Below are 16,717 nucleotides of genomic sequence, written 5' to 3'. Positions count from 1 at the left end.
TGAACCCCAGACATCAGCGTAGTGAAATGCAGTTTACATGAATCAACACTTTGCTGCTAGAGTACTGCAATCACACTATAATATGGTATAATATGGAAGATAATATGGATTATATGAAAAACTATATTTTCCATAAATCTTTTTCAACACAAAATGACAGCGGTTTGGGAGGCGGGGCTTAAGCCCCCCTGATGAATTCAACACTGTGATTTTAAAGAACACGTTCAGGGATCAGAGTTCAGGGAGGTGGGGGGTGTGTTATCTCCAGGGGCGTCTCTAGGTTTTTGAAATATCCTGGGCTTAGCCCAGAGGGAAAGGGAAAATACGTGCGTAGGGCGCGGCATTTTTTGTATGCCTTATTGCGCATGCAAATTTTTTCATAATGCTTTACCTAAAATATACAAAATACGCAGTTTATTATATATTGAAATAGCTATCTGACTGCTGTGCTGCTTATCTCCAGATATCTAAAGTTCCATTCAAGTTATTTCAGAGTAAAATGAATAGGCCTACAAGTGAGACAGGCCATATATATATATATATGACTGGGGATAGGATAGGTTAATCCACTTGAGGTGGTTAACAGTCTGGTTATGTGTTTTTTAACCGTTTATTCTCTTTCCAGAAGGACTATCTAGAAGGACTAGGCTACGTTATTTTGAGATCCGAGCAAAAAAAAACAAAACATTTTTTTTGCATTCGGGGCTAATTAAATAATATCTGGCGCTTTAGCCCCGAATGAAACAGCCTAGAGACGCCACCGGTTACCTCCATGGTGACAGACAACGTTGCGTATGAAGTCTGATCAGACAAATGATCATTGTTTACACAAAACTATAGTGGTTAGGGGTTCAATGGCTCTTTAACACGAAGTAACGAGTTCCTAATCATAAATAACACCGTATTACTACTAAACGTGTCACTCCCCGCTGACAGGAGCCGTCCTAACGATAACGAGCCTCTTCCGGTCCAGGTCCATGAGCGTGGGCGGGACCAGCTTCCCCCTGGAGCAGCAGTCCAAAGACCCCCAGGCCGGGGTCTACAGCGGCCAGTACGACACGGAGGGCGTGACCCGCACCAAGAGCGGGGAGCGCCAGCCCGTCCAGATCAGCATCCAGGTGAGGAAACCAGTTTATAACCCATTCTCTAAACCACTTTGGAAACCAGTTCAGAACCCAGTCTGGAAACCAGTTTATAACCCAGTGTCTAAACCACTTTAGAAACCAGTTCAGAACCCAATGCGGAAACCAGTTCATAACCCAGCGTGTAGACCAGTTTATAAACAATCATGTAAACCAGTGTGTAAACCAGTTTATACACCAGTTAACCCTAACGCAGGTTCTAACCTGTGCTCAGTTCTCCGAGGTTGGCAGCCTGGAGACGGTGTGGCAGGTCAAGTTCTACAACTACAGCAAGAGGGACCACTGCCAGTGGGGCAACAGCTTCAGCAGCATCGAGTACGAGTGCAAGCCCAGCGACACGTGCACCCTCATGTGGATCAACAAGGAGATGTTCCTCTGAGACCGGACCGGAACAGACCGGACCAGATCGGAAGGCACCGGACCGGCCGTCTCCATGGTGATGAGGTCACTCCAAAGCTGTAGATCATGTGTTCTGAACTGGTGAGGTAGAAGTACGCAAACATGTGGTTTCTGTGGTAACGAAGTGATTTCCTGCTTCTTTTTACATGTAACATGTTGTTAGGTGTGTCCTGTGTGTGTTTTGTGTTTTTTATATTGTTCTTATATGTGATATCAATTGTTAGGTAGTATTTTACATTATTGATGATCTGTGTTTACAACCTTGATTGTTTTTACAATGTGTTTACAGTATGTAGATATTAACATCTAGAGCTAAACATCTGGAGCTAAACATCTGGAGCTAAACATTTAGATCTAATCATCTAAAGCTAAACATTTAGATCTAATCATCTAGATATAATCATGTAGAGCTACATGATCTTTGAAACTCTGGTATTCAGGGATGTGTTGTTTTCTAGAAGTGTCAAAAGGTGTCAAACTATATGGAACTGTTTGTTTATCAAAACGTTTTTCATTGTTATAATAGTTTAGTTGGAATAATTTACATTTTAATTGTATTTTTAGATCAATTGACCTATGCAGCATTAACAACCACACATGAAATATTAACCTTTGATACGTTGTCATGTTATACTGATGGTTCATCTTTTGTGAATATACATACTTTTAATAAATAATTTGCAGGCCATGATGACATCAGAGCCTTTACACTTTATTTCATTTTAATAACTGACCTAAATGAGGCTTCCAGAGGTCGACTGATCTGATAGGACAAACACAATCTCTCCTGTCCATGGTATCCAGAGGTCTAAGAACTAATGGATCCAGTTCTGACCAGGACCTGGACCACATTTCCTTATGATCCTAAACCAGATCTGCATTCCAGTTTCACACCAGATCCAGTCCAGTTTTTATCTGCTTCTCAGTCTCAACAACAGCAATGCTCGTGATTGGTCTTCTAAACCTAAAAGCGGAATAATCAAAAAGGTACGGTACTGATTGGTTGCCTCACAAACCCACCGACCAATCATGGGAGAGCGATAACACTGGCTTCATATTGAGATGGTCTGAGTCCACTCTTCATACTGGTTCTGTTGGGACCAGCAAGACCCACTAGACCCCCAGACTATATGACGGGGGTTAGTGATCCTCAGACGTGATGTCACTACTTGACGGGGGTTAGTGATGCTCAGACGTGATGTCACTACTTGACGGGGGTTAGTGATCCTCAGACGTGATGTCACTACTTGATGGGGGTTAGTGATCCTCAGACCTGATGTCACTACTTGACGGGGGTTAGTGATCCTCAGACGTGATGTCACTACTTGATGGGGGTTAGTGATCCTCGGATGTGATGTCACTACTTGATGGGGGTTAGTGATCCTCAGGCGTGATGTCACTACTTGATGGGGGTTAGTGATCCTCAGACGTGATGTCACTACTTGATGGGGGTTAGTGATCCTCAGACGTGATGTCACTACTTGATGGGGGTTAGTGATCCTCAGACGTGATGTCACTACATGATGGGGCTGACTGATGAAACGTTTAAAATGGTTCCCTGGATGTTCCCGATACGGAACAATAAAGTTTTCTACAATACAACACAAGGTACTCTCATACATTGATGATCAATGCCTTAGAACATTTCAGTCAAACGCTAAATCAGACTTAGGTGTGTCACTCAAAACACACCAATCAGAGAGCAGGAGGCACACGGGATGGAAGGCTCGTCTTCAAAGGTCTGACCAATCGTGTGCACCGTGCCTCCATGGCAACCATCAACATTAGAGTCACTTCCTTTTTGGGGGTGGGTGTGTGTGTGTATGTGCATGTGTGCGGGAATTCTAAATTCAGGAATTAACATTCTGTCGTCCTTTCAGAGACACACACCCACAAAGATCTGGTGTGAATGTGTGTTTAAGTGTGTGCATGTGTGATTGAATGTGTGCTTAAGTTTGTGTGTGTGTGTATGTGTGTATGTGTGTGTGTGTGTGCGTGCGTGTGTTCCATGCTGCTGAGGTCCTCATTGTGTGTTTGGATGCACGGCTCCAAAGAAGTCACTGAAACACAAGAGGAAGGGCTGATGAGTCTTAGCTTTGTGTTAGCATGGCAATTTGTTTCACCAATATTGTGTTAGCATGGAAATGTCTTTCACTAGCATTGTGTTAGCATGGCAATGTGTTTCACTAGCAATGTGCTAGCATGGCAATGTGTTTCCCTAGCATTGTGTAAGCATGGCAATTTGTTTCACTAGCATTGTGTAAGCATGGCAATGTGTTTCACTAGCACTGTGTTAGCAGGGCAATGTATTTTACTAGCATTGTGTTAGCATGGTAATGTGTTTAGTGAGCATGGTTTTAGTGAGGTGCTAGCTGGGTGCTAGTACCTGAGGATGTGGGGCAGCTCGGGGCTCCTGTAGATGAACTTGTGCTTGTAGCTCAGCGAGGCTTGGAATGGGATGAACTGCACCTTGTGGCCGCTCAGACTCTTGGAGCGTGCCGCCGCCGCGTACAGCTGCAACACCACAGACCAGAGGTCAGGACCAGACCCCCAGGACCAGACCTCAGGACAAGACCCCAGGACCAGACCTCAGGACCAGACCTCAGGACCAGACCCCCAGGACCAGACCTCAGGACCAGACCCCCAGGACCAGACCCCCAGGACCAGACCTCAGGACCAGACCCCCAGGACCAGACCCCCAGGACCAGACCTCAGGACCAGACCCCCAGGACCAGACCCCCAGGACCCCCAGGACCAGACCCCCAGGACCAGACCCCCAGGACCAGACCCCCAGGACCCTTTACTCCATAGACTCAAACGCTTCCATACATTAGATAAGCATGAGGTGGAGGTAAGACAGGTGGAGCAGAGAGGTGGAGGTGGGACAGGTGGAGCAGAGAGGTGGAGGTGAGACAGGTAGGGGGAGACAGGGGGAGGTGACGAGCCTTACCTTCCTCCCCAGATGGAAGGGAACCACGCTGTCGTCCTCAGCATGAAGGATCAGCACCGGACACGAGATGTGGTTCACACTGCGGAGACAGAGAGCCTGCTGGAACCAGAGGAACCACTGGGACCACCGAGAGGATCCCACTGGGACCACCGATAGGATCCCACAGGGACCACAGAGAGGTGTGTGTGTGTATGTGTGTGTGTGTGTGTGTGTGTGTGTGTGTGTGTGTGTGTGTGTGTGTGTGTGTGTGTGTGTGTGTGTGTGTGTGTGTGTGTGTGTGTGTGTGTGTGTGTGTGTGTGTGTGTTTTACTTCTCATCGCTGGCGAAGCGGATGTCGTTGGCGGAGATGGCGTCTAAGAAGAACCAATCGAAGCCAGGCAGGTGCCGGTAGACCTGGAGAGAGAGAGAGAGACAGGTAACCAGCAGAGAAACAGGTGAACAGCAGAGCAGAGAGACAGGTAACCAGCAGAGAGAGGGTGAGGTAGTGAGTGAGAGATTGAGAAGGTGCGGTAGTGAGTGAGTGAGAGATTAAGAAGGTGAGGTAGTGAGTGAGTGAGAGATTGAGAAGGTGAGGTAGTGAGTGAGTGAGAGAGTGAGGCATAGTGTACCATAGAGAAGGGGTGGCTTCTAGCTTCCTCTCTGATGTTGGTGAACGGAGACTCTAGGACCAGAGCGTCTGGAGGACTTCCTGTAACACACAAATGCCATTACACTCTAATACACACACCGGCAGGTACACACTGTTACACACAACTACCATTACACACGCCACCAGTTAGAATTCCACACCACTGTTCCCAGTAACTCCTTCATCATACCTGTGTCACTGAGTCTTCTCACCAGGTTGGTGGCCACTCTGAAACACAGAAAGGTACACACGTGAGTGAGTGAGTGAGTGAGTGAGTGAGTGAGTGAGTGAGTGAGTGAGTGAGTGAGTGAGTGAGTGAGTGAGTGAGTGAGTGAGTGAGTGAGTGAGTGAGTGAGTGAGTGAGTGAGTGAGTGAGTGAGTGAGTGAGTGAGTGAGTGAGTGAGTGAGTGAGTGAGTGAGTGAGTGAGTGAGTGAGTACCCGGTCCCCAGCGAGTGGCCCCAGACATATAGGGGCTTGTTGGCGACGGCGCGTTTGAGCCGGCGGTACATGAACAGAGAGTCGGCGGTCATGCCCCCCTCGGAGGGGCTGCCGTCGGAGTCCCCCCAGCCTGGGGACAGAGCACACATTAGAATACACACAGTACACGTTAGAATACACACAGTACACACAGAGTACACGTTAGAATACACACAGTACACATCGGTATACACAGAGAGTACACATTAGAATACATCTGTATACACAGAGTACACATTAGAATACAAGAAGTATACCTAAAATACTTACAGTATACAAAAAATATACATAATAGTATAATACATTCATTTGACATTTGATAATATACATAACATTTTAATACATGCAGTACACACATTATAATACATTCAGCATCAATACAATATACATACAATGTACATAATACATATTATAATATGTACACATACAGTATATATATTATTACATACAATATACATAATAAATATAATGTACATAAAACATATTTAGACTCTCCTATCACAAGTACTGCCTTCCCATGTATATAACATTCCTAAATATACAGGAACAATAGGTCTGCTATGTGGGTGTGTGCGTGTGTGTACCTCGGTAGTCAAATGTGACCACATGGTAGCCAAATGAACTGAGCACCTGAGACAGAGAGAAAATAAACATTCATTCATCATTTCCATGGAATTTAACCCCCAACCGCGCTTTACTCCGAGTGCACATATATATATATATATATGTATACAAACGCGCGTGTGTGTGTGTGTGTGTGTGTGTGAATGTGTGTGTGTGTGTGTGTGTGTGTACCTTGTACAGCTGTACTCTGTGGTCCCCCCCCCTGCAGAGAATTATGAGTCAGATTTCAGATCTCAAGATCAGATACACACACAAATACATCTTTAAACACTTTTTAAAATCCTTAGAAAAAACAATTCTCTGAGCTAAGTAGTTTCAGTAACACAACAACCAGTGACTTCAGTGAGGTAAAGTAGTTTCAGTTACACAACAACCAGTGACTCCAGTGAGCTAAAGTACTTTCAGTAACACAACAACCAGTGACTCCAGTGAGCTAAAGTACTTTCAGTAACGCAACAACAAGTGACTCCAGTGAGCTTAAGTACTTTCAGTAACGCAACAACCAGTGACTCCAGTGAGCTAAATTAGTTTCAGTAACACAACAACAAGTGACTCCAGTGAGCTAAAGTACTTTCAGTAACACAACAACAAGTGACTCCAGTGAGCTAAAGTACTTTCAGTAACACAACAACAAGTGACTCCAGTGAGCTAAAGTAGTTTCAGTAACACAACAACAAGTGACTCCAGTGAGCTAAAGTGCTGATCTGGCAGGTTTCATATAACAGTCATATGACCACCAGCAGGTGCAGTGGTGTGTGTGTGTGTGTGTGTGTGTATGTGTGTGTGTGTATGTGTACCGTGTCCCTGCGTTGCCATGGAGATAGAGGATGACAGGGTGAGGTGAGAGCAGCGCAGCATCGTACCAGTCTCTGTCTTTACCCTGAGCCTCCGCCCACATCTGGGCGGGAACCGTGTGCCTTAAACACACAACACACACACGTGATGCAAGGCCAATGTGTCTAGGGTGTGTATACAGTGGGAAGATAGTGTGTGTAGTGTGTGAGTGTATATATTGAGTAGTGTGTATATAGTGAGTGTGTAGTGTGTACCAGACTCCTATCTTGAAGCCGCTCTCTGGCTCCAGGTAGTAGTTGACTGTGTGGTTCAGACCATGGTCTGATGGTCTCTTCAGGTCTATGAAGTATGGCAGCCTCACTACACACACACACACACACACACACACACACACACACACACACACACACACACACACACACACACACACTATTACAGGGCTAAAGACAGACCAACAGGTGGAGACAAACAGACCAACAGGTAGTGACAGACAGACAGACAGACAGACAGACAGACAGACAGACAGACAGACAGGTAGAGACAGACAGACCGACAGATAGAGACAGACAGAAAGACAGGTAGAGACAGACAGATCAACAGGTAGAGACAGTGAGACAGACAGGTAGGGACAGACAGGCCAACAGGTAGAGACAGACAGAAAGACTCACCGAAGTTGAGGAATACCAGTTTGGCCTGGATGGAGGGGCAGAGCTTCACCAGGACGGGGATACAGAAGTACACCAGAAGAATCCACATCAGAATCCTCTTCACTTTGCCTGCCAAACCTAGCCTGGAACACACACAGGAATGAGAGCTAAACTAGACTAATGAACAAGAGTTAAGCTAGGCAAATGGATGACTGATATGCTAGGCTAATGGATGAGAGATAGGCTAATGGAAGAGAGATAGGCTAGGCTTATGATTGAGAGCTAGGCAAATGGATGAGAGATAGGCTAGGCTAATGAACGAGACATTAGCAAGGATAATGGATGTGTGCTATGCTATGCTAATGGACGTGAGCTAGGCTTAAGAAACACAAGTCAGGTCAACAGAGGTAATGATTAGACACTCACTTTCCCTTTAATAATGAAACACACACACACAAACACACACACACACACACACACACACACACACACACACACACACACACACACACACACTGCTGGGAGAGCAGAGCTATCAACTGGATAAATAATGTACTGTGAGAGGGCGAGAGTGCGAGAGAGCGAGACAAAGAGGGAGAGTGAGAGAGCGAACACCCTAATCCATAACGATGACTCCACACAACAGGAGGGTATCAGAGGTCATATCACAGGCCAAAGTCACGTCCACCGGCTGTACAGATCAGTGGAGAAAAGATTCTGTTTCTATGGTAACCAACATTCTCCTTTTCCAAATCTGGAGCAGCGAAAAAGTTTAAAAGATCTTTCAGCAAACTACAGTATAAATTATGCTGATTATTATTATTATTATTATTATTATTATTATTATTATTATTATTATTACTGGATAGTTTTCATGCCTCATGGCAGTATCTTATCTTAGCCTAGCCTTAGCATTAGCATTGCATGGAGACCAGGTAAGGAGCTAGCACAGCAGCATGATGCTATAATTAGCAGAGGATAAGCTGGACATCACCTCTACTTTTATTAGCCCAGCGACCAGATTAGAGCAGGGTTGCTAATCTGGTGGCTAGCCTCCAGTCAAAACTCTACTCAATATCCCTTACTCTCACGTCTCACTGACGACCAGGTGGAGAGAGACAGAGGTAAAGGCCGACAGAGAGAGACAGAGGTTTAGACAGATAGAGAGAGACAGTGGTATAGACGATGAGAGACAGAAAGAGGGAGAGAGACAGAGGTATAGACAAAGAGAGAGACAGTCAGAGGTAGACAGTGCTGCTGATGGGAGGTATTTTAAGACACTCAGCATTGCCGGCTCTTGTTCAGCAGAACCACTTCCTCATTGAGGGCCCAGTTCTCCTCTCTCCTGATGACACCACGCTCTTCCTGTCTGACCAGCTCACCCCCCCCCCCCCCACTAAGACATGTTGACTCTGTCAGAAACCGTCCTGAGAGCCAACCGACCCCACTGCTCAGGGCATAGCCAAAGTGACATGGTAACACCATGCTATCAATCGAGATGCTTATAGCAGTGTGCTTATCATGAGAAATGTATACTCTATGAGCATACTAAGCATACTGTATAGTCCTGGCATGATGACCATGTGGATGGGATGACCAGGCAGGAAAGGAGAGAACCCAGAGAGCAGGAAGCTTCTGAAGGGAGCGTCTGAAGGTGGTGAGCAGGAACACCAGCGCTCTGTGGAGAGCCAGAGGAACACCAGCGCTCTGTGGAGAGCCAGAGGAACACCAGCGCTCTGTGGAGAGCCAGAGGAACACCAGCGCTCTGTGGAGAGCCAGAGGAACACCAGCGCTCTGTGGAGAGCCAGAGGAACACCTGTGCTCTGTCACGTCAGCCAGGGTGAAATACAGAAAAGAGACACTTCAACTACATCGCTGTGAGACGAGAGTTAACTGTTTGTTGTTGTTGTTTCACTTCCTGTTTACTTCTCTACTGGATCACTTCTGTTTCACTTCCACTGCTAACCTCAAAACCCAGCTGGCTCCTTCAAAGTAAAAGAGCATGCCTCTTTGAATTACCCAGGTCTGGCCAGCAGCAGGTCTGGACTGGTCAGCAGCAGGACTGGCCCCTAGGCAGGAGGCCCCTGACGGAGCCGGAGGACACTGCAGGGTTGAGACAGCTGGGGACCAGCCAGGAGCCTCGCCCCCCCTATACCCCTGGTCTTGACCCCTATACCCCTGGTCCAGACCCTTATACCCCTGATCTAGACCCCATAACCCTGGTCCAGACCCCTATACCCCTGATCTAGACCCCTATAACCCTGGTCCAGACCCAATAACCCTGATAGAGACCCATATAGCCCTGGCCTGGTCTATACCCTGGGCTATAACCTGGGCTATAACCTGGTCTGTAACCTGGGCTATAACCTGGTCTATACCCTGGGCTATACCCTGGGCTATAACCTGGGCTATAACCTGGTCTATACCCTGGGCTATAACCTGGGCTATAACCTGGGCTATAACCTGGTCTATACCCTGGGCTATACCCTGGGCTATACCCTGGGCTATAACCTGGGCTATAACCTGGGCTATACCCTGGGCTATAACCTGTTCTATACCCTGGTCTAGGAGCAGTAGGAGCCTGTGCAGTGTGTAAGGCACACGGCCGGGCGGGAACAGAATAGCCTGGGACACGAGTGGGTTGGATTTCAAACACCTGAGAGGACGAGCAGCACCCTGTGGTCCACCTGCAGGAGGGCCGGTGGCCGCTGGGCCCTAAGGCCTGTTGGGTTCTCCAAGGCTCTGTTAAGACTTCATGAGGTGAACCATGGACATATGTGGATGATTCATACGTGGTGAAGAAACACAAACAAAAAGAGATGATAACACAATCTAATCAGAGGAGGTGGACTGCATGTCTCCACATGTCCTACAGCAGTCTCCTGTCTGACCCCCGGGACATGAGGATTAGTCTCACCTCAACACTAACCCCTACAACAACACTAACCCCTTGAACACAACACTAACCCCTAGAACACAACACTAACCCCTAGAACACAACACTAACCCCTAGAACAACACTAACCCCTTGAACACAACACTAACCCCTACAACACAACACTAACCCCTACAACACAACACTAACCCCTACAACACAACACTAACCCCTACAACAACACTAACCCCCCCAACAAGACAACACTAACCCCTACAGCAACACTAACCCCTGGAACACAACACTAACCCCTACAACAACACTAACCCCCCCAACAAGACAACACTAACCCCTACAACAACACTAACCCCCCCAACAAGACAACACTAACCCCTACAGCAACACTAACCCCTGGAACACAACTCTTACCCCTACAACAACACTAACTCCTACAGCAACACTAACCCCTACAACAACACTAAACCCTACAGCAACACTAACCCCTACAGCAACACTAACCCCTACAACAACACTAACCCCTAGAATACAACACTAACCCCTACAACAACACAACACTAACCCCTAGAACACAACACTAACCCCTAGAACACAACACTAACCCCTAGAACACAACACTAACCCCTACAACAACACAACACTAACCCCTACAACAACACTAACCCCTAGAACACAACACTAACCCCTAGAACACAACACTAACCCCTACAACAACACTAACCCCTAGAAAACAACACTAACCCCTAGAACACAACACTAACCCCTACAACAACACAACACTAATCCCTACAACAACACTAACCCCTAGAACACAACACTAACCCCTAGAACACAACACTTACCCCTAGAACACAACACTAACCCCTACAGCAACACAACACTAACCCCTAGAACACAACACTAACCCCTAGAACACAACACTAACCCCTAGAACACAACACTAACCCCTACAGCAACACAACACTAACCCCTAGAACACAACACTAACCCCTACAACAACACTAACCCCTACAGCAACACAACACTAACCGCTAGAACACAACACTAACCCCTAGAACACAACACTAACCCCTACAACAACACTAACCCCTTGAACACAACACTAACCCCTAGAACACAACACTAACCACTACAACAACACTTACCCCTTGAACACAACACTAACCCCTAGAACACAACACTAACCCCTAGAACACAACACTAACCCCTAGAACACAACACTAGCCGCTAGAACAACACAACACTAACCCCTACAACAACACTAACCCCTAGAACACAATACTAACCCCTAGAACACAACACTAACCCCTAGAACACAACACTAACCCTCACAACACAAACCCCTATAACAACACTAGCCCCCCAACAAGACAACACTAACCCAAAGAACACAACACTAACCCCTAGAACACAACACTAACCCCTACAGCAACACAACACTAACCCCTAGAACACAACACTAACCCCTAGAACAAAACACTAACCCTTACAGCAACACAACACTAACCCCTAGAACACAACACTAACCCCTAGAACACAACACTAGCCCCTAGAACAACACAACACTAACCCCTAGAACACCACAACACTAACCCCTAGAACACCACAACACTAGCCTCTACAACAAAACACTAACCCATATAACACATGCACTGTATTTGACCACAACATAACCCTGCTGCCCCAGAGAATCAAACCCCTACCCAGTGAATAGACAGATTAACTGACAAGCTCGTCATCAGAGCCTTGACCTTTAACCTCATATCTGTCTGTCTTTCTCTCTCTCTCACACACACACACACACACACACACACACACACACACACACACACACACACACACAGCACTAAGTAAAGCTGGGTAGACCAGAAGCCATAGCGAGCTCCTATTGTCCAACCAGAGATCGAAAGAGACTCGAGCCATCCAGGGGACCGAGTCTCAACAGACTAGGGGCTCGGGAAGTTAAACTGTAGTTACAGCAACTCAACATCATTATAATAGAGTAATAGTTAATAACAGACTAATATATGATAGCATATAGTTGCATCTCTACCATAACGTCAAACCTTCCGGTAGAATTAGTTCGATAGGTTTAACGGTCATATAGGTCAGCCTGACAGGGGGTCTCGGTAGCTCGCTCCCAGTGTCGGTAGTGACCCACATCTCGCGGTGTGTCCTAAGGTCCGGAAGGTCTCACCTCTTGAACGACTTGGCCATCCTCTTGTCCGGGTCGGTGCCCTGCGGCGCGCCGTGTCCCGCCTCTCCCTGCGGGAGGTAGCGCTTCACAGCCGGGTCGCTGTCCTCCGGGGCGGCGGGGGGGAAGCTGTCATGCTCGGCGGTCAGGGAGCTTGTCCGCTTTCGCATCACTGAAACGACCAGAGCGGATTTGAGAGGACGGCTGGTCTCCCGGTCTCCCGGTGTCCTGGTCCAGGTAAAGGGCCCGTCACCCGCCGTGAGGAGCCGCTATTTACTCCTGACGAGCGGCTGGCGTTCTGCACTTTCTCCACATTGTTGGAGAAGTCTGTTATCTGCAGAGACCAGCTGACCGAACCATAGGCTCCGGTTGGCTCCCGGACTCCGCCAATCAGAGGAGGGAAGCAGTGGGGGGATGGCGGGGGTCTGCGCTGAAACTGCGCTAACTACTAACAACTACTAATATTAACTACTTACTACCCACTATTACCTACGAACTACATATACTTGATCCAGAATGTATAAAGTTGGGAGCGGCTTTGTGCCTCGGCCAGACCGGAAGCTCATCTGGCACACAGGGGAAAGCGACGAAACATTTAACACTTTAATAATAATAATAATACTAATGTAACATACGTACAACACGGTCCTTTCCACCTTCGATTTTTTGTCTCGAGTTCACAGAGTTAATAATCTGACAGCTCGTCTGAATGGATCCGGAGAAGCTGAAGCGCCTTCAGATCCTCCCGGCCTCCCGTCGTATCCGGTCACGTGACGACAACAAGGCGGAGTTCATGTTTTGCCGCGTAAAGTGAATCGGTTGTCCGCGGTGATCAGTCGAGTCTCAATCAGGTCCTAGTCCTAGTACGTCTAACTAGTCCTCTAAACTCTCAGAGGTCCGAGTCCTCTAACTAGTACTCTAACCCCTCAGAGGTCCTCTAACCTCTCAGAGGTCCGAGTCCTCTAACTAGTCCTCTAACCTCTCAGAGTGCTGATCGATATGTTCTGTGAGAAATCGATCGAGTTGATCAGGGAACTACAGCGCGTGAGCGATGGACAGCTTCCCGCCTTTAACGTGAGTCTCAGTAACCTTGCTAACTACCTAGTCGAATTAACATGGTTAAGTAGCTGGTTCTTGAGTGACAGTAGCCTACTAGTAACTATCTAGTTAACATGGTTAAATAGCTGGTTGACGTGTGGATGTTGTGTCTAGGAGGACGGGATTCGACAGGTTCTGGAGGAGATGAAAGCTCTGTACGAACAGAACCAGAGCGACGTGTGAGTCTTGTTCCATCTATCTGTTTATATCTATGTTCTCTAGGTAGTTTATATCTATGTTAGAGATAGTTTATGCATATATGTCTACGTTCTAGATAGTTTGTCTATGTTCTAGTTTTTATCAATGTTCTAGATAGTTTATATCTATGTATATCTAGCTATGTTATAGAGATGTCTTTATATCTTTGTTATATAGAGATGTTTATGCCTATGTTATAATTTGTATTTTTGTTATAGGAATATGTTTATATCTATGTTCTAGAGAAGACGTGTTTATAACCTGTTGTAGATATGTTTATATCTATATAATAGATAATATGAACTGTTATAGAGTACGTATAGATATAGAGAAAAAGTTTTCCTCATGGTGGGTGATTTGCAGTAACGTGATTGTCTTCCTATCAAAGCAACGAGGCCAAAGGGGCGGGCCGGACAGACCTCATCCCCTCAATCAAGCTGAGACACTGCTGCCTACTGAGGAACCAGCGCTGCCTCAGTGCCTACCTGTGAGTCAGTGTTACACCTGTGAGTCAGTGTTACACCTGGGAGTCAGTGTTACACCTGGGAGTCATAATGTTACACCTGGGAGTCAGTGTGTTACACCTGGGAGTCAGTTTGTTACACCTGGGAGTCATAGTGTTACACCTGGGAGTCATAGTGTTACACCTGGGAGTCAGTGTGTTACACCTGGGAGTCAGTGTGTTACACCTGGGAGTCAGTGTGTTACACCTGGGAGTAAGTGTGCTACACCTGGGAGTCAGTGTGCTACACCTGGGAGTCAGTGTTACACCTGGGAGTCATAATGTTACACCTGGGAGTCAGTGTTACACCTGGGAGTTACACCACCTTTGTCGTATTTTATATAGAATGTATCCAACCTCAAGCTTTCCTCAGGTATGACCGGCTGCTGAGGATCCGCGCGCTGCGCTGGGAGTACGGCAGCGTTCTCCCGCCCAACATCCGCTTCCACATGTGTTCTGAGGAGGTGAGGACCCGCCCCTATCAGGGTCTCCAACATGGCTGACATCCTGGACCCCTCCACCCACACTCACTTGTGTGTGTGTGTGTGTTCTGAGCAGCTGCAGTGGTTCAACCAGTACAAGAAGTCTCTGGCCAACTTCATGAGGTCCGTGGGAGGGGAGGAGGGGCTTGACATCACCCAGGACATGAAGCCCCCAAAGAGTCTCTACATAGAGGTAGGAGATCCCTTAGACCCCAAAGCCTCTAGATAGAGGTAAGGGACCCCTAATGTCCCCTAGTGAGTCCCTGTTCCTACAGTCTCTAGAGGTACCATACCCCTAAGAGACCCTAGAGTTGATTTACCCCGAGAGTCCGCTAGTAGGGATCTGGTTTCTTGTTGTCATATTGGATATTATTGTGAGGCAGCAGTGGTTACCGTGGCGTCTCAGTGGTCGTCATGGTGATGTGTGTTTTGCAGGTCAGGTGTCTGAAGGACCATGGGGAGTTTGAGATTGACGACGGAACCATCATCCTTCTGAAGAAGAACAGTCAGGTATACTCTCGTCACCATGGCAACAATCAGTCACACATAACCACGGCAACCCTCAGACTCGTATCTCCTTGGCAACCATCAGACTCATCATCACAGCAATTCCAAGACACTCGCATCACCACAGCAACCATCAGACTCACATCACTATGGCAACCCCAAAACACTCTCATCACCACGGCAACCATCAGACTCACATCTCCATGGCAACCATCAGACTCACACATTACCACGACAACCATCAGACTCACACATCACCACGACAACCGTCAGACTCACATCTCCATGGCAACCATCAGACTCACAAATTACCACGACAACCATCAGACTCACACATCACCACGGTGACGACCAGGTACACACACATTCCCACACTAGCCCCCAGCCCACATGTCGCTGTAGTTAAGTAGTATACGTTTTAGTATAAATACATCACGAAAACAAGGTTCTGATCCTTCTTTTCCTGCAGCACTTCCTGCCCAGGTGGAAATGCGAGCAGCTGATTCGCCAGGGGGTCTTGGAGCACGTGATGTCATGAGCCTTGACAGCGTTACCATGACCACCACGGGGAGGCCTGCTTTGTAAGCCTCCATGTTGGCCTGGCTCCAACACCGCAAGACTGAGGTCACATCGCTGTCCTTTTCCCTGATGTTGGTTTACAGCTCACCCTCCAACTGAACACACCTCCACCCACATGTCCTCTTCATATGACGACAACACGAAATGAGTTAGGGTCAGGGTTGTGGGGTTTATTGCTGCAGGTTGAAACACGGCCCATGGGTCATGATTGTGTCCACTTCAACCTTGGAATTGGGACCCACAACCTGTCCTAATACTTCAACATGTACATAAGTTATGTCCGCCTGGACAGCAGTGCATTGGGGACAAAATGTATCAAAACTTCATCTGTAAATACTGTTTTGGTTCGAGTTGTACTAAATAAAGTTGTTTCTGCGCAAGACTCTGCATGTGGGCTTCTCTGGTCCGGCCTGGACCAGACCTCCATCTGGATCCTGGACAACTTTGGGTCCTGGTCCAGGCTTTAAGAAACACTGGTTTGAATACAAAGATAATCTACATCATATAACAAAGCTTTGGTCTAGAACATCACAACATATGGTGGATTGATCTATAGAACAACATCATACAACACAACGTTTCCCTTCACAATGGTTATTAA

The 16,717-nt window shown here is 47.1% G+C and overlaps 3 protein-coding genes across 5 annotated transcripts in view; 2 read left to right on the top strand and 1 right to left on the bottom strand.

The window, feature by feature from the left end:
* Positions 1-1,521, top strand: part of LOC307070318 (CB1 cannabinoid receptor-interacting protein 1-like) — a gene marked incomplete at both ends in the record, with an annotated part of 2,194 nt that extends 673 nt beyond the window's left edge. Inside the window, 2 exons of the mRNA XM_079728752.1 lie at positions 974-1,118; positions 1,357-1,521. Coding sequence (XP_079584878.1) covers positions 974-1,118; positions 1,357-1,521 — 310 coding nt within the window. The remainder of the gene's footprint in view (positions 1-973; positions 1,119-1,356) is intronic.
* A 724-nt stretch (positions 1,522-2,245) lies between these two features.
* On the bottom strand, positions 2,246-13,496 carry LOC307070384 (lysophosphatidylserine lipase ABHD12-like). Of its 3 annotated transcripts, none has more exons than XM_079728832.1 (14): positions 13,390-13,496; positions 12,754-12,922; positions 7,685-7,806; positions 7,271-7,376; positions 7,019-7,138; positions 6,393-6,423; positions 6,182-6,227; positions 5,559-5,688; positions 5,310-5,347; positions 5,100-5,179; positions 4,802-4,884; positions 4,492-4,570; positions 3,928-4,055; positions 2,246-3,601 (listed from the first exon to the last, which is right to left on the bottom strand). In XM_079728832.1, exons 2-14 carry the CDS (start codon positions 12,918-12,920, stop codon positions 3,565-3,567), a joined length of 1,167 nt encoding a protein of 388 aa, XP_079584958.1. In that variant the 5' UTR covers positions 12,921-12,922; positions 13,390-13,496; the 3' UTR covers positions 2,246-3,564. The 3 variants fall into 3 exon arrangements, with proteins under 3 accessions (XP_079584958.1, XP_079584959.1, XP_079584957.1); XM_079728833.1 differs by having other exon boundaries at positions 13,386-13,493; XM_079728831.1 differs by lacking the exon at positions 13,390-13,496 and having other exon boundaries at positions 12,754-13,064.
* A 97-nt stretch (positions 13,497-13,593) lies between these two features.
* gins1 (GINS complex subunit 1 (Psf1 homolog)) lies at positions 13,594-16,142 on the top strand. The gene is made up of 7 exons (XM_079730009.1): positions 13,594-13,824; positions 13,963-14,027; positions 14,435-14,533; positions 14,922-15,012; positions 15,107-15,223; positions 15,466-15,540; positions 16,007-16,142. The coding sequence occupies exons 1-7, from the start codon at positions 13,750-13,752 to the stop codon at positions 16,073-16,075; spliced, it is 591 nt and encodes a 196-aa protein (XP_079586135.1). The 5' UTR covers positions 13,594-13,749; the 3' UTR covers positions 16,076-16,142.
* Positions 16,143-16,717: the final 575 nt, after the last annotated feature.

This window comes from Pollachius pollachius, assembly GCF_949987615.1.
Source record: "Pollachius pollachius genome assembly, chromosome: 2".
NCBI lineage: Eukaryota > Metazoa > Chordata > Actinopteri > Gadiformes > Gadidae > Pollachius > Pollachius pollachius.
The sequence above is the reverse complement of the archived record's forward strand: the minus strand, read 5'-3'. Positions and strand labels throughout refer to the sequence as shown.